Source organism: Loxodonta africana, chromosome 3 (assembly GCF_030014295.1).
Source record: "Loxodonta africana isolate mLoxAfr1 chromosome 3, mLoxAfr1.hap2, whole genome shotgun sequence".
NCBI lineage: Eukaryota > Metazoa > Chordata > Mammalia > Proboscidea > Elephantidae > Loxodonta > Loxodonta africana.
Window position 1 is genome coordinate 180,878,591 of NC_087344.1, and position 19,465 is coordinate 180,898,055.

The following is a 19,465-nucleotide window of genomic DNA, read 5'->3' on the forward strand; positions in this document are numbered from 1 at the left end:
GCGGACGGAGCACTTGTGCCTCTCTGGTGAGAATAGGGTAGAGCAAGTGCCCTTGCTGAGTTGGAAGGAGCAGGGCTGGACAGCAGCAGCCCGTAGGATCTGGGCTCTTGCCCCCGGTGTGGCAGTCCTTTGCTCTGTATCCGCAGAAGCAGGGTCAAAGAGCATATTTGCTTATTTATTAATTTAATGTAAAAAATTCCTGTTCCTGTCCCTTTGGAGCCCTCAGAGGGTTCCTTTCCAAGTCCTTGCAGTATCATCTTTAGCCTAGAAAGAAAATTGTTTGGGCTGCAATCCTGGTAATGCAGAAGAAAGTGTGAAAGAAGCCCCAGGATCTGGGAACATGGCACAGCAGAGAGATCCAACACTCCTATGCTCTGGTTCCCACCACAGACCTCAGCTTTTCATCAATCGCCGCCTCTTAATTCCCAACTTGGGGAGTTGGAAAAGCTGGTGTGAGACTGGAGAAACAAAGGGATGGATTAGAAAATGAGGGGAATAAATTTTGGTAATGGGAGTACATTTATATGCAGTACTTTGTACTACAGTAGGGCCAGAAAGGTGGCAGTTAAGGGAGTTGGAACCCAACTGTACATTCTGAAGGGCCCTCCAAACTCTACTCACAGGGTGAAGCTTCAAGCAACTCTGAAAGCTGGAAGAGCAGTTGGAACAATTAGGGAGTCAGGGAGCAAGGAACCAAGGTTACAGCAACCCAAGAAAGGAATGATGAAACATTTGCCGAGGATGTAGAACAAACAGGCTACACGTTTGTAAAAAAGAGGCATCAGGAATTGGTAAAAGGTTGTCGGTATTAAGAGGACGGGACAAAGACTAATGTTTTTTCTAGCGTGGGCAACCACAAATCGGTGGCAATGTGTTAGTTTGGTAAAGCGGAGAATTTGAGAAAGGAAAATGAGCTGTTTTTGCCACGTATAATTTAAGATGTCAACAAGAAGCTCGGTGTAATATGTATAATAGAACGATTCTATAATAACCTGACCTAAGAAAGAAGCTACAAAAACGGGTTACTGTGACACATACACATTTATGTGTCAAATGAGTTATCTCGGAAAATTCCCTTTCTTCCAATTTTTGGGAGTATTTCGGAGTATCTGGACTACGTTTCCCAGGATGCCCTGCGCCACGAGTCACCTCGCGCCTCCTAAAGCGTCCCATGAGTCTCAGGGTGAAGAATCTAGTGTCCGCCGCCTGGGGGCGGGGCGACATCGGACAACTGGAGCGCCTGCTTACGCATTTCCTCCCAGGTCGGGGACCAAATCGGCGCGTGGCGAGTTCGAGTCCCGCCTCCTGACTCTCGGCTCTTGGCCCAGAGTCCGGGGCGGGGCTCACTTAAGTAACCTCTCCTCGGCGAGGGGCAGCGGCCCAGCTTCGGCTTCACCATGGAGGACTACCTGCAGGGTTGTCGAGCTGCTCTGCAGGTAACGGATCTTTGCCTGTGACTGTAAGGAATAGCGTGGGTCCAGGAAGGACGGAGATGTGGGGATCTGGACAGCCCCGAGGTCCGTGTGGAGGGAACACCGAGTCGTGGGGAGGGGGCTTGGAATATGATCAGGCTGGGCCTGAGGAACGAGAACCTGGATCAGGAGGGTGAGAATGGTGCTCAGTCTCCCGATTTTTGGCTCTCCGCCTTTGGGAGAGAGCAGGGAGGAGGAGCCGTAGGTCTGGGTCCTGCATTGGAGCCTCTGCTTGCTGTCTCCTGAGCCAATTTCGCTTAAGAACCGCCACCAGCCATGCCCTGGGAGGTGTGTTGATTCCTTTCTCCCCGCCCCTCTCAGTTTTCCACTCACGAGGCCTCGCTTGGCCCACTGGCCTCCAGGTGAACTCCGGCGGTACCGAGGGAACCAGTGCTCAAGGCTTTATTTCTCCAGAGCAGCGGTTTCTCTCTGGTGGGCCAAACGCGTTCTCGCGTTCTCGATAAGAGGTAGTTACAGTGTTTTACTTTTAAATCTCTGTTTTTAAGCTAAACGTATACATCAGGCGGATCTGTTGACCCAAACCTGCATTCCTTTGCCTCCAGGTTTCTTCCTTGGCCTTAAGGCACACAAATTACATAAAAATCCCCTGCTTGGAAGGAGTAAGCACAAAGTGTGTTTGGAATCAAAACTGTAAGCATGGCTTCTGAATGGTCTGTGGTTTATTTTTGGTACTCTCTCAGCCAGTTAGACTCACCGGCCATGCTGACGGCTCATGCAGCATTAGGCTGCTATCCCCAGTTAGCAGCAAAAGCCTGGTCAGAGAGGGCTTCCTGAGGCCCCCTCTACACGAAGTTACACTGCTCCAGAAGAAACCTAGACAGGTGGTTGACTATACTTCCTTCTCAAATGCCTTAAACTCTACAAATTCCCCCGGGGCAATAGATTCTGGTCTTTAAAAAATCGTAAAAGTCACCTAATTGGAGGAGCAGACTCAGCTGCTTCCATAAATGGTCTCACTAAAGAATAGGAGTTACAGTCCATTTTTATACCAATTATACCACATTTTTTCTTGTGAAATACAAATTTTGAAGAAGTTGTTTTAATGCATAAAGCAGTTTGGACTCAATTAAGTTTTGGTTACATCTGATTCCACCACAGCCCATTGGGGGACTAATGTACAGGCTTTGTGGCACCATTCTAAGTGCTAAGCTGTTGGATTCCCCCACTCTTTACCAAAACAGTCTTTTACACTGTTTGGTAAAGAGCACTTGAACCTGAAACCTCACCAAATAGCATTTCTTTACATGCATATATCCAGAGGCTCCCAGTTAACAATATATCTTCTCCAATATATCAAAAGCAGGTTCTGCAATATGAAGCTGAAAAATACTATGGGTTGCTGGTCACCTGACCTTTCTCTTCCTTCATGAATCCCCCAAGAGCAAGATCGAGGTCTTCCTTTTTCCAAACTGGTGACGGTGAGATTGTGTCTTGGAGTTCTCATCACAGCTAGCCAGGGCCTGGAGAAATGAGAAAACTCGACCCTTGGAGTGTTAGTGGGTGAAATGGTGGCAGGACATCTAGGTAAACACTAATAGCTTAGGTCACTTGTATTTATGGAAGTAGTAAATGCACATACGAGAAAATTTAAATACAAAGAGGATATAAAATAGAAAAGAAAAAGATCCATTTTCTTTTCTCTTTTTCCCCCATCTAATTCCATAGGTTTCTTGTGTAAAGAAAGACATGATTTAGATGGAGACACTGTTAAATTTGAGGGTTTCTGTTAAGCTATATATAGTATAGCTTTCAGGGGATCAGGAACGCTTGACTTTTGCACAGGATAGAGACAGCTGATAAGCCAGCCAAGTCTGTCGATACCATATTTTTAGCATTTGATACCAGAGACACTTTCAGCAGTCTCTGCCAGAGTGATTATAGGATGTTCTATTTTTTTTTTCTAATTCTGTTTAAGTGTCGTATTTGTGGTGACTCGTCTTTCACTTATAGAAAAACCTTTATGGTGGAGCTGCGTTCAAGTTTAGACGTTCATCCAGGAGCCTTTGGATGATCTGTGTTTTCTGCTCTTTTCAGGCATGAGGCAGTAATCAGGAGTAGCCTGCAGTCTTTAGAAATTAGAGGCCCTGACACTGGTTCCATTTTCTCCCTGGGAGGGCTTCTCAGTCTCTGGCTTCTTGTCTCCATTTTTCTTTTGTTTTTTTGTCTCCCTCATTCACTATTTTCAGACCATATTCAGCTTCAGAAGGGAAATGGCTTACTGTGCCAACCCTAGAGACTACCTCTACCTCCCAACCAAGCCATAAAAAAAAAAAAAAAGCCATAGACAAAGAAAATATCAGGACAAGAGTCATTCCTACTAGTGGGTCTTTTTTTCCCCTTTTTTTAAGAAAAAGTTTATATTGATTTGTGGGCTCTCAGATTGTATTTTTTCCATCTGCCACTCAGGTTTTCTCATGCTGCTAAGTATAGTTGTATTTGCTCTGAACTCTTCCTGTGATGGGCATAAAACTGAGGCTCTTTGGGTTGTGTTTTCAGCTGGTGGGGGGTGGGATGGGGGCTGAGCTATTTGTGTTTTCCTAAATGAAGAAGAGAATGGGCAACTATACACCTGGTTTGGCCAAGACAGTCTTAGTTTACTCCAGCATAATCATTAGTAGCACTCTCAAAAGTGTCCAGTTTGAAAGACAAGTATATAGTCGCCCAACTCAAAAGCCAGGATAAGGATTTGGGATACAAGCCAGTAAAGAAATAGTGAGCCCCTTAAGGTAGAATTTAAGTGCCATATGACAGCCACAAGTGGTGGAAGCTGAAGGTTAGAGCAAGAGAATTTCTCTGGCCTGGGTGGTCAGAGAAGGCTTCACAAAGAACAGGGATTTAGGTTGGGCTTGAATGGACAGAAGGAGCCCTGGTGCCACAGTTGTTAAAGTGCTTGGCTGCTAAACAAAAGGTCGGTGGTTCAAACCACCAGCAGCTCTGTGGGAGAAAGATTTGGCAGTCTGCTTCCATAAAGATTAAAACCAAACCCGTTGGCATTGAGTCGATTCTGACTCATAGCGACCCTATAGCAACCCCATAGGACAGGGTAGAACTGCCCCATAGAATTTCCAAGGAGCAGCTGGTGAATTTGAACTGCCGACTTTTTGGGTAGCAGCTGAGCTCTTAACTGCTGTGCCACCAGGGCTCTGTCTGTAAAGATTACAGTCTTGGGAACCCAATGGGGCAGTTCTACTCTGTCCTGTAAGGTCACTATGAGTCGAAGTTGACTCAAAGGCAACAGGTCTGGTTTCTTGGGTTTTTATTGAATGGACAAAGAAGGGTAGAGAAGGAAGATGGAAAGGAACTACTGTTTACAGAGCAGGCACCTGTGTGCTGCCTCATTTCATCATCATTACTCCATGAAATTGGTTACGGTACTATCCTCATTTTTGCATGAGGAAAATGAGGCTTAGAAAGGCCAAAGTCCCAGACCAATAAGAAGCAGAGCGAAGATTGAACCCCAAAGCCTGTGATCTTTTCAAACGGCGCCTCTGCTGCCTTCAGGAAGGAAGAACAAATAGTGCAGAAGGGCAGAGCTGGGAATGTGCACATCATGTTTTGGGGGTGGTGAATAAACCAGTCAGTTTGGGTGATAGTGGGTGCTGACGGGGGAAAGGAATGCCACCACCTCCCTTGGTCACCCTTGTGCCAAGACTTGCTAGGAGTTCCTTTTGTTTTACTGCCTTATAGTTGCTGTCTGGGCTTTGCTGAGCGCAAGGGGAAAGCTAGTTATTCACCTTCTATTAGGGATTATTTCTCCTCACCTCAGAGCCATGAAGTTGTATTTGGTGACTACTTTCTGCTTAGCTTTCTCTTGATCTTGGGTATCTGACTGATTTTGATTTAGCAGTCGCTTGGGATGAAGCAGCACTAATCTCAGTGAGTTTTGGAAGGTTCTCTGAGGGCACCTTTGTGTCCCGCAATAGGTCTCCTCCTTTTGTTCTGCATTTTCTCTGTTCCTCTCACCTTCTTTCTCCAGAGTCAGGGACATATGGCCTCTCGTGTTTGTATAGGTACTTCTCTAGAGAACATAGTGCCCCCACTTAATGCTTCAGTGAGCGAGTTATCTCTGCAGCCACTTATCTCAAGTGCTTTTCTGTCACTTTGGACCTCAGCCATCTGGGCAGTTCTTGGTATCCAGGAAACAGAGAGGGCCTTCTCTGGTATCGGGAGGAGGAATTGCAAGTGAGAGAGGTTATTATAGGACTGGGGTCTTGGGTACAGAATTCTCTTATTATGTTGGAAAAAGGGTTTAATGTTGAAAAAGAATGTCTCCTCCCCTGTGCTGTTCAGTATGCAGGGGCCTTAGCTGCCCCACTCTTGAAATAGGCTTAGAGAAATGGATGCAGGGGAGAGCCTAAGCATCGACTTCCCCCGGGGGCTCTTTGCCCCAAACCCTAAAGAATAGCCTCTGCCTTTTATACTTCTCTAGTGGGAATAGGACATGTGTGAGAGAGTGGTTTAAAAACAAAAGCCTGTCTAGTAACTAGATAAAAATAACTAGATAGGGCAACTTATTCCACCAGAAGTCTTCTAAAATTGCCCCTTTCTGGCTGTGGCTGTCTGGTTTGGGGGAGGAGGGGTGGCCTACACAGGGAAGACGATTCTAGGTTTCCCTAGATTCTCTTTATTTCCTAAGGTTACATTCCCTTCTGTGTTTTTCTCCTCTGAACTGCCTTCCCACTTTTCTAAACTCTTCATCTAGCAAATGTTCCTTTATTGAAAAAGCTGGTGTGTATGGATTTTTACCTTTTTATAACCAGTAGTTCTCAGCTAGGGACAATTTTGCCCCCTAGGGGACATTTGGAGCCCTGGTAGCACAGTGGTTAAGAGCTCTGCTGCTAAGCAAAAGGTCAGCAGTTCAAATCTGCTGGCTGCTCCTTGGAAGCCTTACAAGGCAGTTCTACTCTGTTAGGGTTGCTATGAGTTGGAATCGAATAACAGCAACTTTTTTTTTTTTTTTTTGAATACATTTATGTGTTGTTGCTATTAACTGATGTTGAGTCGGCCCCAGACTCATGGGGAAGGTGTTGGTTATATCTGGTTATTGCTGAGGCTTCTCAGTGTAGGGTGAGTTTTCATGGACAACTTGATAAGTGACTAGATCTTGTTTTCACCCTTATATTCAAAGTCTCTTCACCTAGACTCATGATTTAGAAGTATAAGGATTTTTGTCTCTGTTTTGAAAATGGGAAAAGCCAGAATTGATATGCCCAAGAGCATGGCTTTGTTAACAAAGCAGCTACCCCAAATGCTCTACCTTTGACTTCTCTTCAAGTGTCCAAAGAAACATCAGAAATCATAGAGTTATTTACAGCTGTTTTTCTGTAAGTTAGCATTTAAGGAGACTGTAACAGAGAGGAAAGAACATTTTTCCACTAACTGGGTATTTGACTTAGCTAAACTGCGTATGTTCTCTCGAGGTTCTCTGACTTATCTCCTCCAGGAAGATCGATGAGAGGATGTGTGTGAAGCCCTACAAGAGTATAAAGTAAGTGGGAATTGGTAGAGATACTTTTGTTAGTTTCCCACTCTCCTATCTCTCCAGGAGTCCCGACCTCTACATGTTGTACTGGGAAATGAAGCCTGTGACCTGGACTCCATGGTGTCTGCTCTCGCTCTGGCTTTTTACCTGGCAAAGGTGAGTACCTGGAGCCCTGGTGGCACAGTGGTTAAGAGCTCAGGCTGCTAACCAAAAGGTAGGCCGTTGGAATCCACCAGCCGCTCGTTGGAAACCCTGTGGGGTACTTCCACTCTGTCTTATAGAGTTGCTATGAGTTGGAGTCAACTCAACGACAATGGGTTTGGTTTTAGTAAAGGTGAGTACCTAGGAACAGAGTCCCTTAGAATGAAAAGATTTGGATTCAAGACCCAGTTTTGCCGCTTGCCAGCATTTAGCCTTGAGTAAGTTAAATTGCTTAACTTTGCTGAGTCTTATGTCACCATATGTCAAATCTAAAATGATAATATTTTACAGTATTACTGTGAGGATCAAATGAATAAATGTATCTCAAAGGATTTGTAAACCACGAAGCAGCATTCAGTTTATTATTGAGTTCCTTATGGGTACCAGTGATGCACCGTGTATTTCTCTTGCCCGGGTCACTTCTTCAGGACTAGTAAGTCTTTTCGGCAGTATCTAGAACTAGGTCTTTTCCATTTGTTATCTTGTTGACTGTCATGTCATTACTAAGAAGGATGGAGGGTAAGAGTCATACTTTTCATTTTTATAGACTTAGTAATCATAACTTTGAGAAAGTTAGTAAATTACTCAAAATCCATGGCTCCCTTGGTCCCAACAGTCTTGTTACTTTTTCCGAAAATCATAATACCTTCTTCTCACTTTCCTTTCCAGACTACGGAGGCTGAGGAGGTCTTTGTGCCAGTTTTAAATATAAAACGTTCCGAGCTACCTCTACGAGGTGACAACGTCTTCTTTCTTCAGAAGGTTCACATTCCAGAGTCCATCTTGATTTTCCGGGATGAGATTGACCTCCATGCACTACACCAGGCTGGCCAGCTCACCCTCATCCTTGTTGACCATCACGTCTTACCCAAGTAAGTGGGAGAAAGTTAAGTTGATATTGATCGTGTGTTACGCTGGGCTCTGATGAGTCAGATATAGAGGAAGGAAGGAAGAATTTTTGCTTTCTGGGATCTCACAGGCTGATTGTAGTTGATGGGTCATACTAGATACAGAAAATATTGTCCAGTCTACAGTTACGCAAGTAGTAAAAAGAAATAAAAACATGGGGAGTTCAAACTAAAGGATAATTCAGAAATCATTTAAATCTACTTTTGGTATCATTATTTTAAGATTTTGTGACAGATTTATTGTAATACAAAGTTAACAAAAGCATTTTCTACATAAACGCTTGGTGGCTTCAGAATAATGTGTTATGGAGAGTCTGTAAGTATCTCATTGGTGTCTGTTTAACAAGTGTGCACACCTGTATTAATTCTACCCCTAATTTAGGACTGGTAAAAAGCAACACTAGTATAATATCTTCCTAAGTCTGTCTGGCTTCTGCTAGTATTAAAATGTCTATTTTTTCCTGGAGTAAACTGTGGTTGTATCAGAACATTGGCAGAAGATACCCTAAGTACACTAACCCATCCATCCATTCACTCATTAATGAACTTTTATTTAGAGGATGAAAGTGAGACAGAGTCCCCATCCCCAAGAGGGAGCTAGGTGATAGAGGTGAGTGATAACTGTCACTCTAGGGGACAGACAGTAGGTGCACAAAGGATGGAGTGAATGATTATACCAGAGGGGAGTAGTAGGCATCAGGAAAGGCTTCCTACCAGAGTTGACCCTTGATCTAAGTTCTGCAAGAGATCTAGATGTTTGCTCAGTGACTAGGCAAGGGAAGGTAGTTAGGAAAGGCATTCCAGGCAGAGGGAGTAATTAACATAAGCAAAGGCAGGCAGGCATGAAATAGCCTGGTGAGTTAGGGGGACTGGAATTTGTTTTGCATGGCTGGAGCATAAAATGTGAGGGAGAAATAGACCATAGAAAAAAGATAAGACTAGAGAGGTAGGCAGGGGCAGATCATGGAGGCCTTGTAGGCCCTGCTAAGGAGATTGGATTTTTATCGAGGACATTGGGGAACTACTATTAATTATTATTTATTGAGGGTCCTAACAGAATTAAATTTGTATTTTCGAGTGATTACTCAGGTAGCTTTGTAGAGGACAGCTTCTGAGGGCTCGAGACTGGATGCATGCGATTGGTTAAAAGACTGTTAGAAGAGTCCAGAGAAAATAGAATGAGGGTTGGAATAAGGTAATAGCAGACAGTTGTAAAGAAGAGAATATATAGGAATTATTAATGAGATAGAAGCCACAGGACCTGGTGGCTTGTGTGGTTTGGGAATTCTATGGACTGAGGGAATAGGAGAGATTTAGGATGTTGGGTGTCAAGAGAATGTGGTTTGGGATAACATTTGCGGTAGATAATTTACCAAACTCACTTATATACTACTTAAAAGTGACTTGAGTTACAACATCAAAGAATTGAGAGGTAGAAGTGACTAAAGGTCTACGTGTTTGCCTAAGGTGTCTGCATTTTCCTTCATGTATGAGGTGGAAATTGGTTAGAAGCAGCTAAGGTGCCCAACCTGTCTTTCTCCTTTCCTCTCTGCACTTCCTCAACAGAAGCGATACAGCCCTAGAGGAGACAGTAGCAGAGGTGCTAGACCATCGGCCCATCGAGCAGAAACACTGCCCTCCCTGCCATGTTTCAGTCGAGCTGGTGGGGTCTTGCGCTACCCTGGTGACTGAGAGAATCCTGCAGGGGGCACCAGAGATCTTGGACAGGCAAACTGCAGCCCTTCTGCATGGTGAGGATGGTTTTTTTTTTTACCTGACTAGTTCCTGGATTCCTATCCCAGAGGAGGGATAGTAGAAAAGTCTTCCAGCCTTATCATACCCTCTCAAAGCCTCAGCCTATACTAAAGGATGAGATTCCTTCAGGGAGCAGTTAGGCATCAGACTAGAGTTGAGCTAGACTGTCTCTTCCAATTCATTAAGATTCTTTAATGGAATTCGGCCTACTGAAAAGGGGCAGTCTCTCTGACTGGGCTGCAAAATCTCCAAGGATTGAGGTGCTCAGGTTTCCTTTCTACCTTTCCCCCATTTCCCTGCATACATTCTAGTTTGGATTTGGGAGGTTTTATATAGGACACAGTCAGTCCCAGTTTTTTGTTTTGTTTTCAGTGCGTTTGGCATGCAGTCTCCTCTGTACCATGTCTGTTTGGTTTGAGGGTTATGTGTGTAGTGGGTGTGAGTGGAGGGCCACAGGATTTGAGCTCCATAGTCTCCCCTCTCCACAGGAACCATCATCCTGGACTGTGTCAACATGGACCTTAAAATTGGAAAAGCAACCCTGAAGGACAGCAAATATGTGGAGAAACTGGAGGCTCTCTTCCCAGATCTCCCCAATAGAAGTGACATCTTTGATTCCCTGCAGAAGGCAAAGTTTGATGTATCAGGTACCCAAAAACCCATTGCTGTGAAGTCGATTCTGACACATAGCAACCCTTTAGGACAGAGCAGAACTCTGCCCCATATGGTTTCCAAGGCTGTGAATCTATACAGAAGCAGACTGCCACATTTTTCTCCCGTGGAATGGCTGGTGGGTTTGAACCACAACCTTTCAGTTAGCAGCCAAGTGTTTTAACCACTGCACCACCAGGAGTGTTAAAATGACTTCCCTCCTCATCACGTGAGAAAACAGGTGGGCAAGCCATGTATTATATTCCTGAACACCATTAAAACAATGTCAGGGCATGCATAGTGTTTTATAATTAACACTAAGCCAGAGAGAAAGTACATAGCATGTGAGTTTGATCATGAACTGATCTGTCATTTACTGGATTGTTCTATCCAGGCTCTTGGGCAGGATGAGGAGGAATATATTAAAGAGTCTCATAGGTTTCCAGTCTAATCAGAGAATATTGGATATATAAATAAAATATACTGAAAGAATACTAAACTATCAGAGTGAGACCTAGGTAGTCAGTTAGGGAGGCAGAAGAAACATTTAGGATGAGCATGAAAAGGGTAAAAGAAGAGAACAAAAACTCTTTCATAAATTTCTACCCAGCTATCACCTGTTGACATAAAAAAAAAAAAAAAGTACCACATGTATAAATGCAAAAAAAACCAAACCAGTTTCCATCGAGTTGATTCCAACTCATAGTGACCCTGTAGGACAGAGTAGAACTGCCCCATAGGGTTTCCAAGGAGTGGCAGGTGGATTTGAACTGGTGACCTTTTGGTTAGCAGCCACAGCTCTTAACCACTGTACCACTGGGGCTCTGTATAGGGATAGACATTTAAAATTAGACAGAAAGGGGCAAAAGTAAAAACCTCTCTTCTTCTACTCTTCTTTCCAAAGTCCCTTTCTCTGAAGGTAACTATTGTGACTCAGTTATCTCAAGTGGTTTTTGATCATATAATTACATTTTCAGTTATCTCCCTCCCATTCATTGCCCCATTGTTTTTCTTCTTCTTTGACCCATCTTGGTATCCTCCACTTCCCAGTCTTGGGACCCTGGGCTCTTCTGTTTGATTCCTAGTCTCATATCCACTTTCTAGGACTGACCACTGAGCAGATGCTGAGAAAGGACCAGAAGACCATCTACAGACAAGGCACCAAGGTGGCCATTAGCACAATATATATGGATTTGGAGGTAAGAGCAAGGTGTGGATATGGATTGGGAGAGAAATCATCTAATTATGTATGTAACCTTACTCCTCATTCCAAATTTACCCAGTTTATCAACAAATCCTGCTGGCTCTCCTGCCAGATGTATCTTATACCTGTCTACTTCTCTCTTCTCTACTGTAACCGCCATAGTCTGTCATCTCTCACCTGTAACAGCCTCCACTTTTGCATCCCTGCAGACAGTTTTCTCCACAGTGGCCAGAGTGATCTTTTTAAGACATAAATCAGATCATATCAGTCCCCTCCCTTCATTGTCTTCTCATCGTACTTCTAATAAAATCTATATGCCTTACTGTGGTTCACAGAGCCCTACTTGGTCTGGCCCTTGTCTTTCTCTGTGGCCTCACTTCATTCCAGCCTGTGCCTGTACTCACAGTACTACAGCCACACTCATCTTCTTTCTGTCCCTCAGAACCACTAAGCTCATTCCCAACTCAGGGCCTTTGCACTTCCTTTTTCCCTTTGCAAAGCTGGCTCCTCCTTTTCACTCAGGTCTCAGCTCAGATGTTTCTCCTTTTGAGAGATTTTTGCTGACCACCCGAACTGAAATAATGTCTCTCGTGCTCAAAAATCTCTAGCACTTAATCTCGTTTTGTTTTCTCTGTAGCACTTAACACTCTGAAATTACCTGGTTTCATGGTTTTCCTTGCCTATTGTCTGTCTTCTTTCATTAGTTTCTCAGCTCCACCAGGGCAGGAATCCCATTTCTTTTGTTTCTGCTGTATCTCCCACACCTTTGACAGTGCCTGCACATAGGGGATGCCCAGTAAATTTTGTTGGATGGGTGAATGAGATAACTTTGATAATGGTGTTTGTTTTAACACCATCAAGAGCAACATTTAATTATAAAGTGTATTAAAATTACCCACTGCTGTCACGTCGATTCTGACTCATAGTGACCCCACAGGGCTTCCAAGGCTGTAAATCTCTATGGAAGCAGACTGCCACATCTTCTCCCTCGGAGCCGTGCTGGTGGTTTCAGACTGCCGACCTTTCAGTTAGCAGCCAATCACTTTAACCGCTGCACCACCAGGGCTCCTTATATTAAAATTAACATATCATAAAGTCTATGCATGTGATTAGTGTATCAGATTGAATTTACAATTATATGTCCATCAATACTTATGATGATGATAATGTCACCTGACATTTATTGAGCACTTTCTATACGCTGGGTACTGTGTTAAGTACCTTACCTGCAATATCTCATTCAGTCCCTCCAACAACCCTGTGAGGTTGGTGCTATTATTTCCAACCAGGAAAGGTTAGGAAGGAAAAGAAACCTCTACTTGATCGCTTCTGTACAGAATTCTCACTATACAGAGTGATGCACTATAGCTAGTCGATGGAAAAGGTGAGCCATTAATGCTACTGAATTGTACACATAAAAATGGTTGAAATAGCAAACATTTTGTGTTATATAGTTTATCACAAAAAAAGAAGAGCTTATTAAAAAAAAGTTCTCAGAACAACAAAAAATTAGTCTATTTTGCTGCCTACTAAACCAGAAATATTAAGACAGACTGCTGGCTCAGGGCAAAAATAATAATAATTATTGCTACTGTTATTGAACACTGTACCAGGCACTGCGCTTGATGCTATATAGGGAGAATCAGTTGGTATGGGTTTATAGCTCACCTTTTCTACTGATTCGGTATTTTAATACCTAGTTTCATGTTGTATTGGTTTATATCATTCAGCAGCCTGATCTGAGCACATACCATCATGCTTTGCACAGCTTTCCACTAAATACTATAGGGAAAAAAACTAGATAAATAAAATAGCATGGCCTCTTCCCCTGAGACTCATAACCTAGTATGGGAAACCAACATAAGAACATAAAAGGCTTGCTAAGCAGTGTAACCACAGTACAGGATGATATATTAGAAATGCCAAGGATAAAGAGAAGTCATGATCCCAAAGTACTGGTGGTATCATTCATTGGAGAAAATACTGCTAGATTTTGGAGAAGAATATAGATTGGCAAATAAGGAGGAGCCAAGGATGCATTTGTCACATGTCTGTTCTTATTTGTATGCACCACTGCTCTGTTTTAGAATAAAAATATCCACAAGGCAAAGACCTTGCCTGTTGACTGCAAGAGCTGCAGAGCCTTGTATATGCCAAGCACTTTACATATTTTATCATTTTTAATCTTAAAACAATCTTTGGCAAGTGTTTTATCCTCATTTTACAGATGAGAAAACTAAGGTGCAGGGAGATTAATAGAGCTCCTTGATCATGTAGTTAAGTAGGTAATGGAGCTGGTTTTACACCAATTCTGCCTAAACCCAAAGGATTTGTTCTCCCCATTCTACCACATTGCCTCCCAGTACACAGATACCGCAAAGTAAATACTAGACATGTTTTTTTATGGAGCACAAGTCCTTCACAGAGATTTTTTAGTTGATGGTGACAAGGAGGGTCCAGCTGCAGCCTTCATCCTCTCGTTATTTCCTGTCTTTCAGGCCTTTCTGCAGAGGTCTGGCCTCATTGCAGATCTCCATGCCTTCTGCCAGGCTCACAGCTATGATGTCCTGGTCGCCATGACTATCTTTTTCAACATGAACAACGAGCCAGTGCGGCAGTTGGCTATTTTCTGTCCCCACGTGGCGCTGCGAATGACGGTGAGTCTCCATCCCTGCTCCAACCTGAAGGCCCTGCAGAGCCCTGCGTCTAAGCAAGACTCTGTTCTGTAAGGACCTCCCCTTCATTCTTTGATTTATACAGGGGTCCCTTGGCTCATTTCCAGAATTCCTCTCATCCTTTTTTCCAGTCAAAAAAAAAATGTATATATATATGTGTGAATCGCCTTAATCAGAATGTTGTTGAGAAAGGGGGATTCCAAAGAGAATTAGAGACATAATTCCTACTCAGAAGGAACTGTTATAAATCTGTAGTTAGAACTTGATTTTTCATTAATTCCTCACCCCTGAAAACGAGTTCTTTTCTTCCTACTGTACTGCCTTAAAGACTGGAAACACAAGAGAGACCTTTTCTACTCCTTAGCATTCAGGGATTCATGATTGCTCTCTAGAGTGAGAACTCTGTAGAGAAGCCATCTTGTAGAGGTATGTTTTCTTTCCGAACCTTGCGTTTGGCCACCTTTCCCCATCTCTTCTCCCTTCTGCTTCTCTCTTGGTTACTGATTAACTCAGGGAAGAATTTTAAAATGGACTTAAGGCAGTCCAGGGGCTGATTTGCTTGGGCTGTGTGAAGGTTACTGAACACCGCCAGGTAAACTTTTTCACCCACAAAAGGTATGTCTGCCCTCTCCCACTTCTCTTTTCTTTCAGGAAGCAAATGTAATTTCATTCTGTGGAAGGTAGTTTGGCGTTGTGGAAAGTCAGATAGACTTGCTTTTCTGTCCCAGACTTATTTTCTGCCACTTAACTAGCTCTTTGGGCTAAGACAAGTCAGTTAACCTCTGAGTCTATTTCCTCATCTATAAATTGCATAACAGTACCTACCTCATTGGTCTGATGCGCTAATTAAACATACTATATGTAAAGTATATTGCTAGGCACAAAGGAAGCACCTGGTAAATGGTGGCTATTCCTAATAATATCATGAAGGAAGGGGTGCTTTGACACAAGAAGTGCTTCTCCCAGCCTTCCTGAATCTCATCCCTCTGTGCTGCTCCTCTGAAGCTGTGTGGCTGCCTGAGAACTCTGCCACCGCCCAGGCTGCCTTTGTGCTGGGAAACATGAGGCCCTTTTTTATGGTCTACCTCGCCATCTCCGCTCTTCCTCTGATTTTCCAGTTAAAAAAAAAAAACAGTTACCATCAAGTTGATTCTGACTTATGGCACCCCATGTGTGTCAGAGTAGAACTGTGCTCCACGGGATTTTCAATGGCTGCTTTTTCAGACGTAGATCATCAGGCCTTTCTTCCAGGGCACCTCTGGGTGGACACGAACCACCAACATTTTGGTTAGCAGCCAAGCATGATATGTTAGGGGTAGTATAATATAGTGATTTAGCTTGGATCAAAGGAGAATGAAGAACACCAAGGTCACAAGGTAATTATGAGCCCAAGAGACAGAAAGGGCTACATGAACCAGAGACTGCATCAGCCTGAGACCAGAAGAACTAGATGGTGCCCGGCCACAACCGATGACTGCCCTGACAGGGAGCACAACAGAGAACCCCTGAGGGAGCAGAAGAACAGTGGGATGCAGACCCCAAATTCTCATTAAAGACCAGACTTAATGGTCTGACTAAGACTAGAAGAATCCTGGAGGTCATGGACCTCAAACCTTCTGTTGGCCCAGGACAGGAACCATTCCTGAAGCCAACTCATCAGACATGGATTGGACTGAACAGTGGGTTGGAAAGAGATGCTGATGAGGAGTGAGCTACTTGCATCAGGTGGACACTTGAGACTATGTTGGCATCTCTTGTCTGGAGGGGAGATGGGAGGGTAGAGGGGGTTAGAAACTGGCAAAATGGTCACAAAAGGAAAGACCAGAAGGAGGGATGGGGCTGACACATTAGGGGGAGAGTAAGTGGGAGTATGTAGTAAGGTGTATATAAATTTATATGTGAGAGACTGACTTGATTTGTAAGCTTTCACTTAAAGCACAATAAAAATTATTAAAAAAAATATATATATATATATATAGTGATTCAGAACACAGGCTTCGGTGACAGACCTGGGATCGAGTCTTCAGCTTTGTTTCATACTAACTATTATCTTAGGCAAGTAACTTAACCTCTCTAAGCCTCAGTTTCTCCACCTGTAAATAGGGGTAGTAGTAATACCAATCTTAGAAGGTTGTTATGAGGGTTAAATGAGATAATACTTGTAAGCAGCCAGACTTGACACCATGCCTGGGTACTTCTCAATATTATGTATCTCCTGCTCCCACTTTGTTTATTCACTCTTTTTGCCTCTGCCCTTTCCCTGACCACAAGATAGATGCTAGTTCTTTCCCAGCTAAAGTTAGGGTTCAGGTTTGTGAGCACAAGAATATACTTGGAAGCAACTCTATGCTAGGAACTGGGGACCTGGGCTCTGGTTCAGACTCTGCTATTATCTGCATGATTTTGCACAATACTCTTAGTATTTCTGAGCTTTGGGTTCCTCGTTTATAAAATGAAATATGTGGTCTCAAATGTTTCTTCTGCTTCGAAAATACTGTGTATATTAGCTGAGGTTCCTTTTGTTGTGAGAAATAAAACTGAACTCTGGATGACTTAACCAAAAAAAGGTTTTCTCCTCTGTTAGGGAAGCCTCTACTTTAGAAGCCTTGGCTCTTTGCTACTCAACCTTAAGTATCACTCCCCTGTTCTTGTTTCTTTTTCAGATCTGCGGAGTCCTGGAACGCTCCGATGCTCCATCCCTGAAGTTAACTTCTATCCCAAGCACCCATCCTAACCTCCAAGCCTATCTTCAAGGCAACACCCAGGTCTCCCGAAAGAAGCTCCTGCCTCTGCTCCAGGAAGCCCTGTCAGCATATTTGGACTCCATGCAGATCCCTGCTGGGCCACCTGAAATAGTGGGTGTGTCCAGGGAGCAGGTGGACAAGGAAATGAACAGGGCAGGTAACTCCCTGATTCCTGGAGTGAGTCAAGATGAGGAAGACCCTCCATTGCCCCCAACACCTATGAACAGTTTGGTGGATGAGTGCCCTCTGGATCAGGGACTGCCTAAGCTCTCAGCTGAGGCCATCTTTGAGAAATGCAGCCAGATCTCGCTGTCACGGTCGACCACCGCCTCCCTATCAAAGAATTGACTGTTGGGAGGGGAGGGGAGAATGGGAAAGTTTCTTAACCCACTTCAAATGCATGTTTTGAGATGTTTGGAGATTTCAGCAACTCTGTCTTCATTGCTCCAGGATCTGGTGTATTGTTCTCATAAAAGCCGGGAGGAGGAAGAAGTAAAAGAAAGCAGCTGCTTTAAAAACGGCTTTCTACCTTCCCCTCAATCTCTACCAATCAAACAGATGTTATTATTTAGTTATTATTTAATTTTATTCTTTAAATCTGCACTGACTTTTCTCTATTTCATTACCCAGGGGCACAATGCAATACACATACAGTGCCAACAGAATGGGACAAAAAGAATGTGTACCCCCAGTGTGGCCTCAGCAAGGATCTTGAACAGAACTAATGTCATATAGAGCCGTACAATCATTGATTATCTCCATTTTATTCATTTATTTGTGTACTCATTCAAATATTTATTGAATACCTACTTGAATCTAGATAGAAAGTAGAATGAGACTCTTGCTCCAGTTTTCAGCCTTTAGCAGATTTCCCATTCCATGACTCTTCTTTCTGCCCTCAGTTAGTTAATGGTGTTTGATTCAGAGATGGCTGAATTTCCATTTCTGACCTTGCTGTGACTCTTCTAGATCTTGTTTGGTAGCAGATTGGAGGCCATTATCTTCCATCCTAATCAGGTGGCCTGACTCTCAGGTTCTTTAGCTTATTCTGTTCCAGAGCCACAGGAACCCTGAAGACCCCTGGTTCTTGAGAGTCCAGCAGGCACCCAGGAAGGCCATTAGATCTCATAGGCATTCTTCCCAAAAGACAACAGAACTGGAATGAGAGCCCTGGCTCTGTTCCCTGCCTTAGCAGGTCTACCACTTTCTTGTCCATCTCTTTCTCTTCACTTCTTGCTCATATTAAAAGACAGCATGGAGTAGCTGGATTCTAATACTGACTGCCATGACTGTGTGTCTTTTGGCAAGACACTTCACGTCTCCGGATCTGACTTTGCCCATCTGTAAATTAAAGGTTTGGATTAGATGTTCTCTGGTATTCTGTGATCTGCCTCTTGCTGCCATCTTTTCTTTCTTCTGCTTCTCTGTATTTTTCTTCTGTCTTCTCTGGGAATGGCCAGGGTCACTGAGTTGTGTGTATTTATGTGTGATCATACCAAGGGACTTGGCCTCATGTAGCATGTTCAGAATTATGACTCACCATAGCGACCCAACAAAGAGCTCTCTCCCACTGATTTGTTCTGCATGCGTAAAGTCTCCCTTTTTTCTTTAGACCAAGTCATCCCTCCTTGTCTTACCCCACAGCTCTAGTCCATGTAGGTTGCCAACAACTTCACTGAACATTAGTGTATCGGATGGTTTTGGCATGACATCTTCTACTGTGAGGGGGACAGTCTGAGTTCACTTTGAAGGGATGATGTCTGTAGTCATTTGGAAGGTAAAAATAGTGGTGTAATCACTGAACCAAAGGAATTTATGTTTTGTAACTTGGGTACTTTATTTTGCATTTTGTTAAAGTATTAAATATTCTTTTCCTGTTTGGGGTCTTATTGTCTGTTTTTACCACTGTAATGAGGCCTTTCCCTCTGATAATTTTTCAGCCTCCTAAAGACTCATACCCCCTCTTCCTCCTGACAACCCCTTTTGGGAATAAGGAGCAGCAGGCTTCCATCTCCCCTCATCCTCAGCCTTTAATTTGTTTCTTCTTCCAGAACTCTTCTTATACTTCTCACTCCCCAATTTGGCTTATGCCTGAAAAATAGGCCTAAAATAGTCTTATAGCCAAAATGGTTTCTACTGCCCCCTTTTTTTTAAAAAATCAGCTTCCAGAAGGTTATCCAAAAAAAAAAAAAAAAAAACACCAAACCCATTGCCATCGAGTTGATTCTGACTCAGCGACCCTATAGGGATCTGGGAAGGAGAACAAATTGCCTTACGAAGACTAGCCATCCTAGGAAATGCTCTCTCCTCCCCAAAACCCGCCCCCACACAGGAGGCAGGGTTTCTCTTGGG

At 43.5% G+C, this 19,465-nt stretch overlaps 1 protein-coding gene across 11 annotated transcripts; it reads left to right on the forward strand.

The window, feature by feature from the left end:
* The first annotated feature begins 6 nt into the window (after positions 1-6).
* On the forward strand, positions 7-19,170 carry PRUNE1 (prune exopolyphosphatase 1). Of its 11 annotated transcripts, none has more exons than XM_023547342.2 (10): positions 7-1,436; positions 1,794-1,939; positions 2,036-2,911; positions 6,914-7,131; positions 7,846-8,048; positions 9,651-9,835; positions 10,328-10,486; positions 11,595-11,689; positions 14,193-14,351; positions 17,033-19,161. In XM_023547342.2, the coding sequence occupies exons 4-10, from the start codon at positions 7,093-7,095 to the stop codon at positions 17,459-17,461; spliced, it is 1,269 nt and encodes a 422-aa protein (XP_023403110.2). In that variant the 5' UTR covers positions 7-1,436; positions 1,794-1,939; positions 2,036-2,911; positions 6,914-7,092; the 3' UTR covers positions 17,462-19,161. The 11 variants fall into 11 exon arrangements, with proteins under 11 accessions (XP_023403110.2, XP_064138630.1, XP_064138629.1 ...); XM_064282560.1 differs by having other exon boundaries at positions 7,039-7,131; XM_064282559.1 differs by having other exon boundaries at positions 2,036-2,123; positions 2,794-7,131.
* Positions 19,171-19,465: the final 295 nt, after the last annotated feature.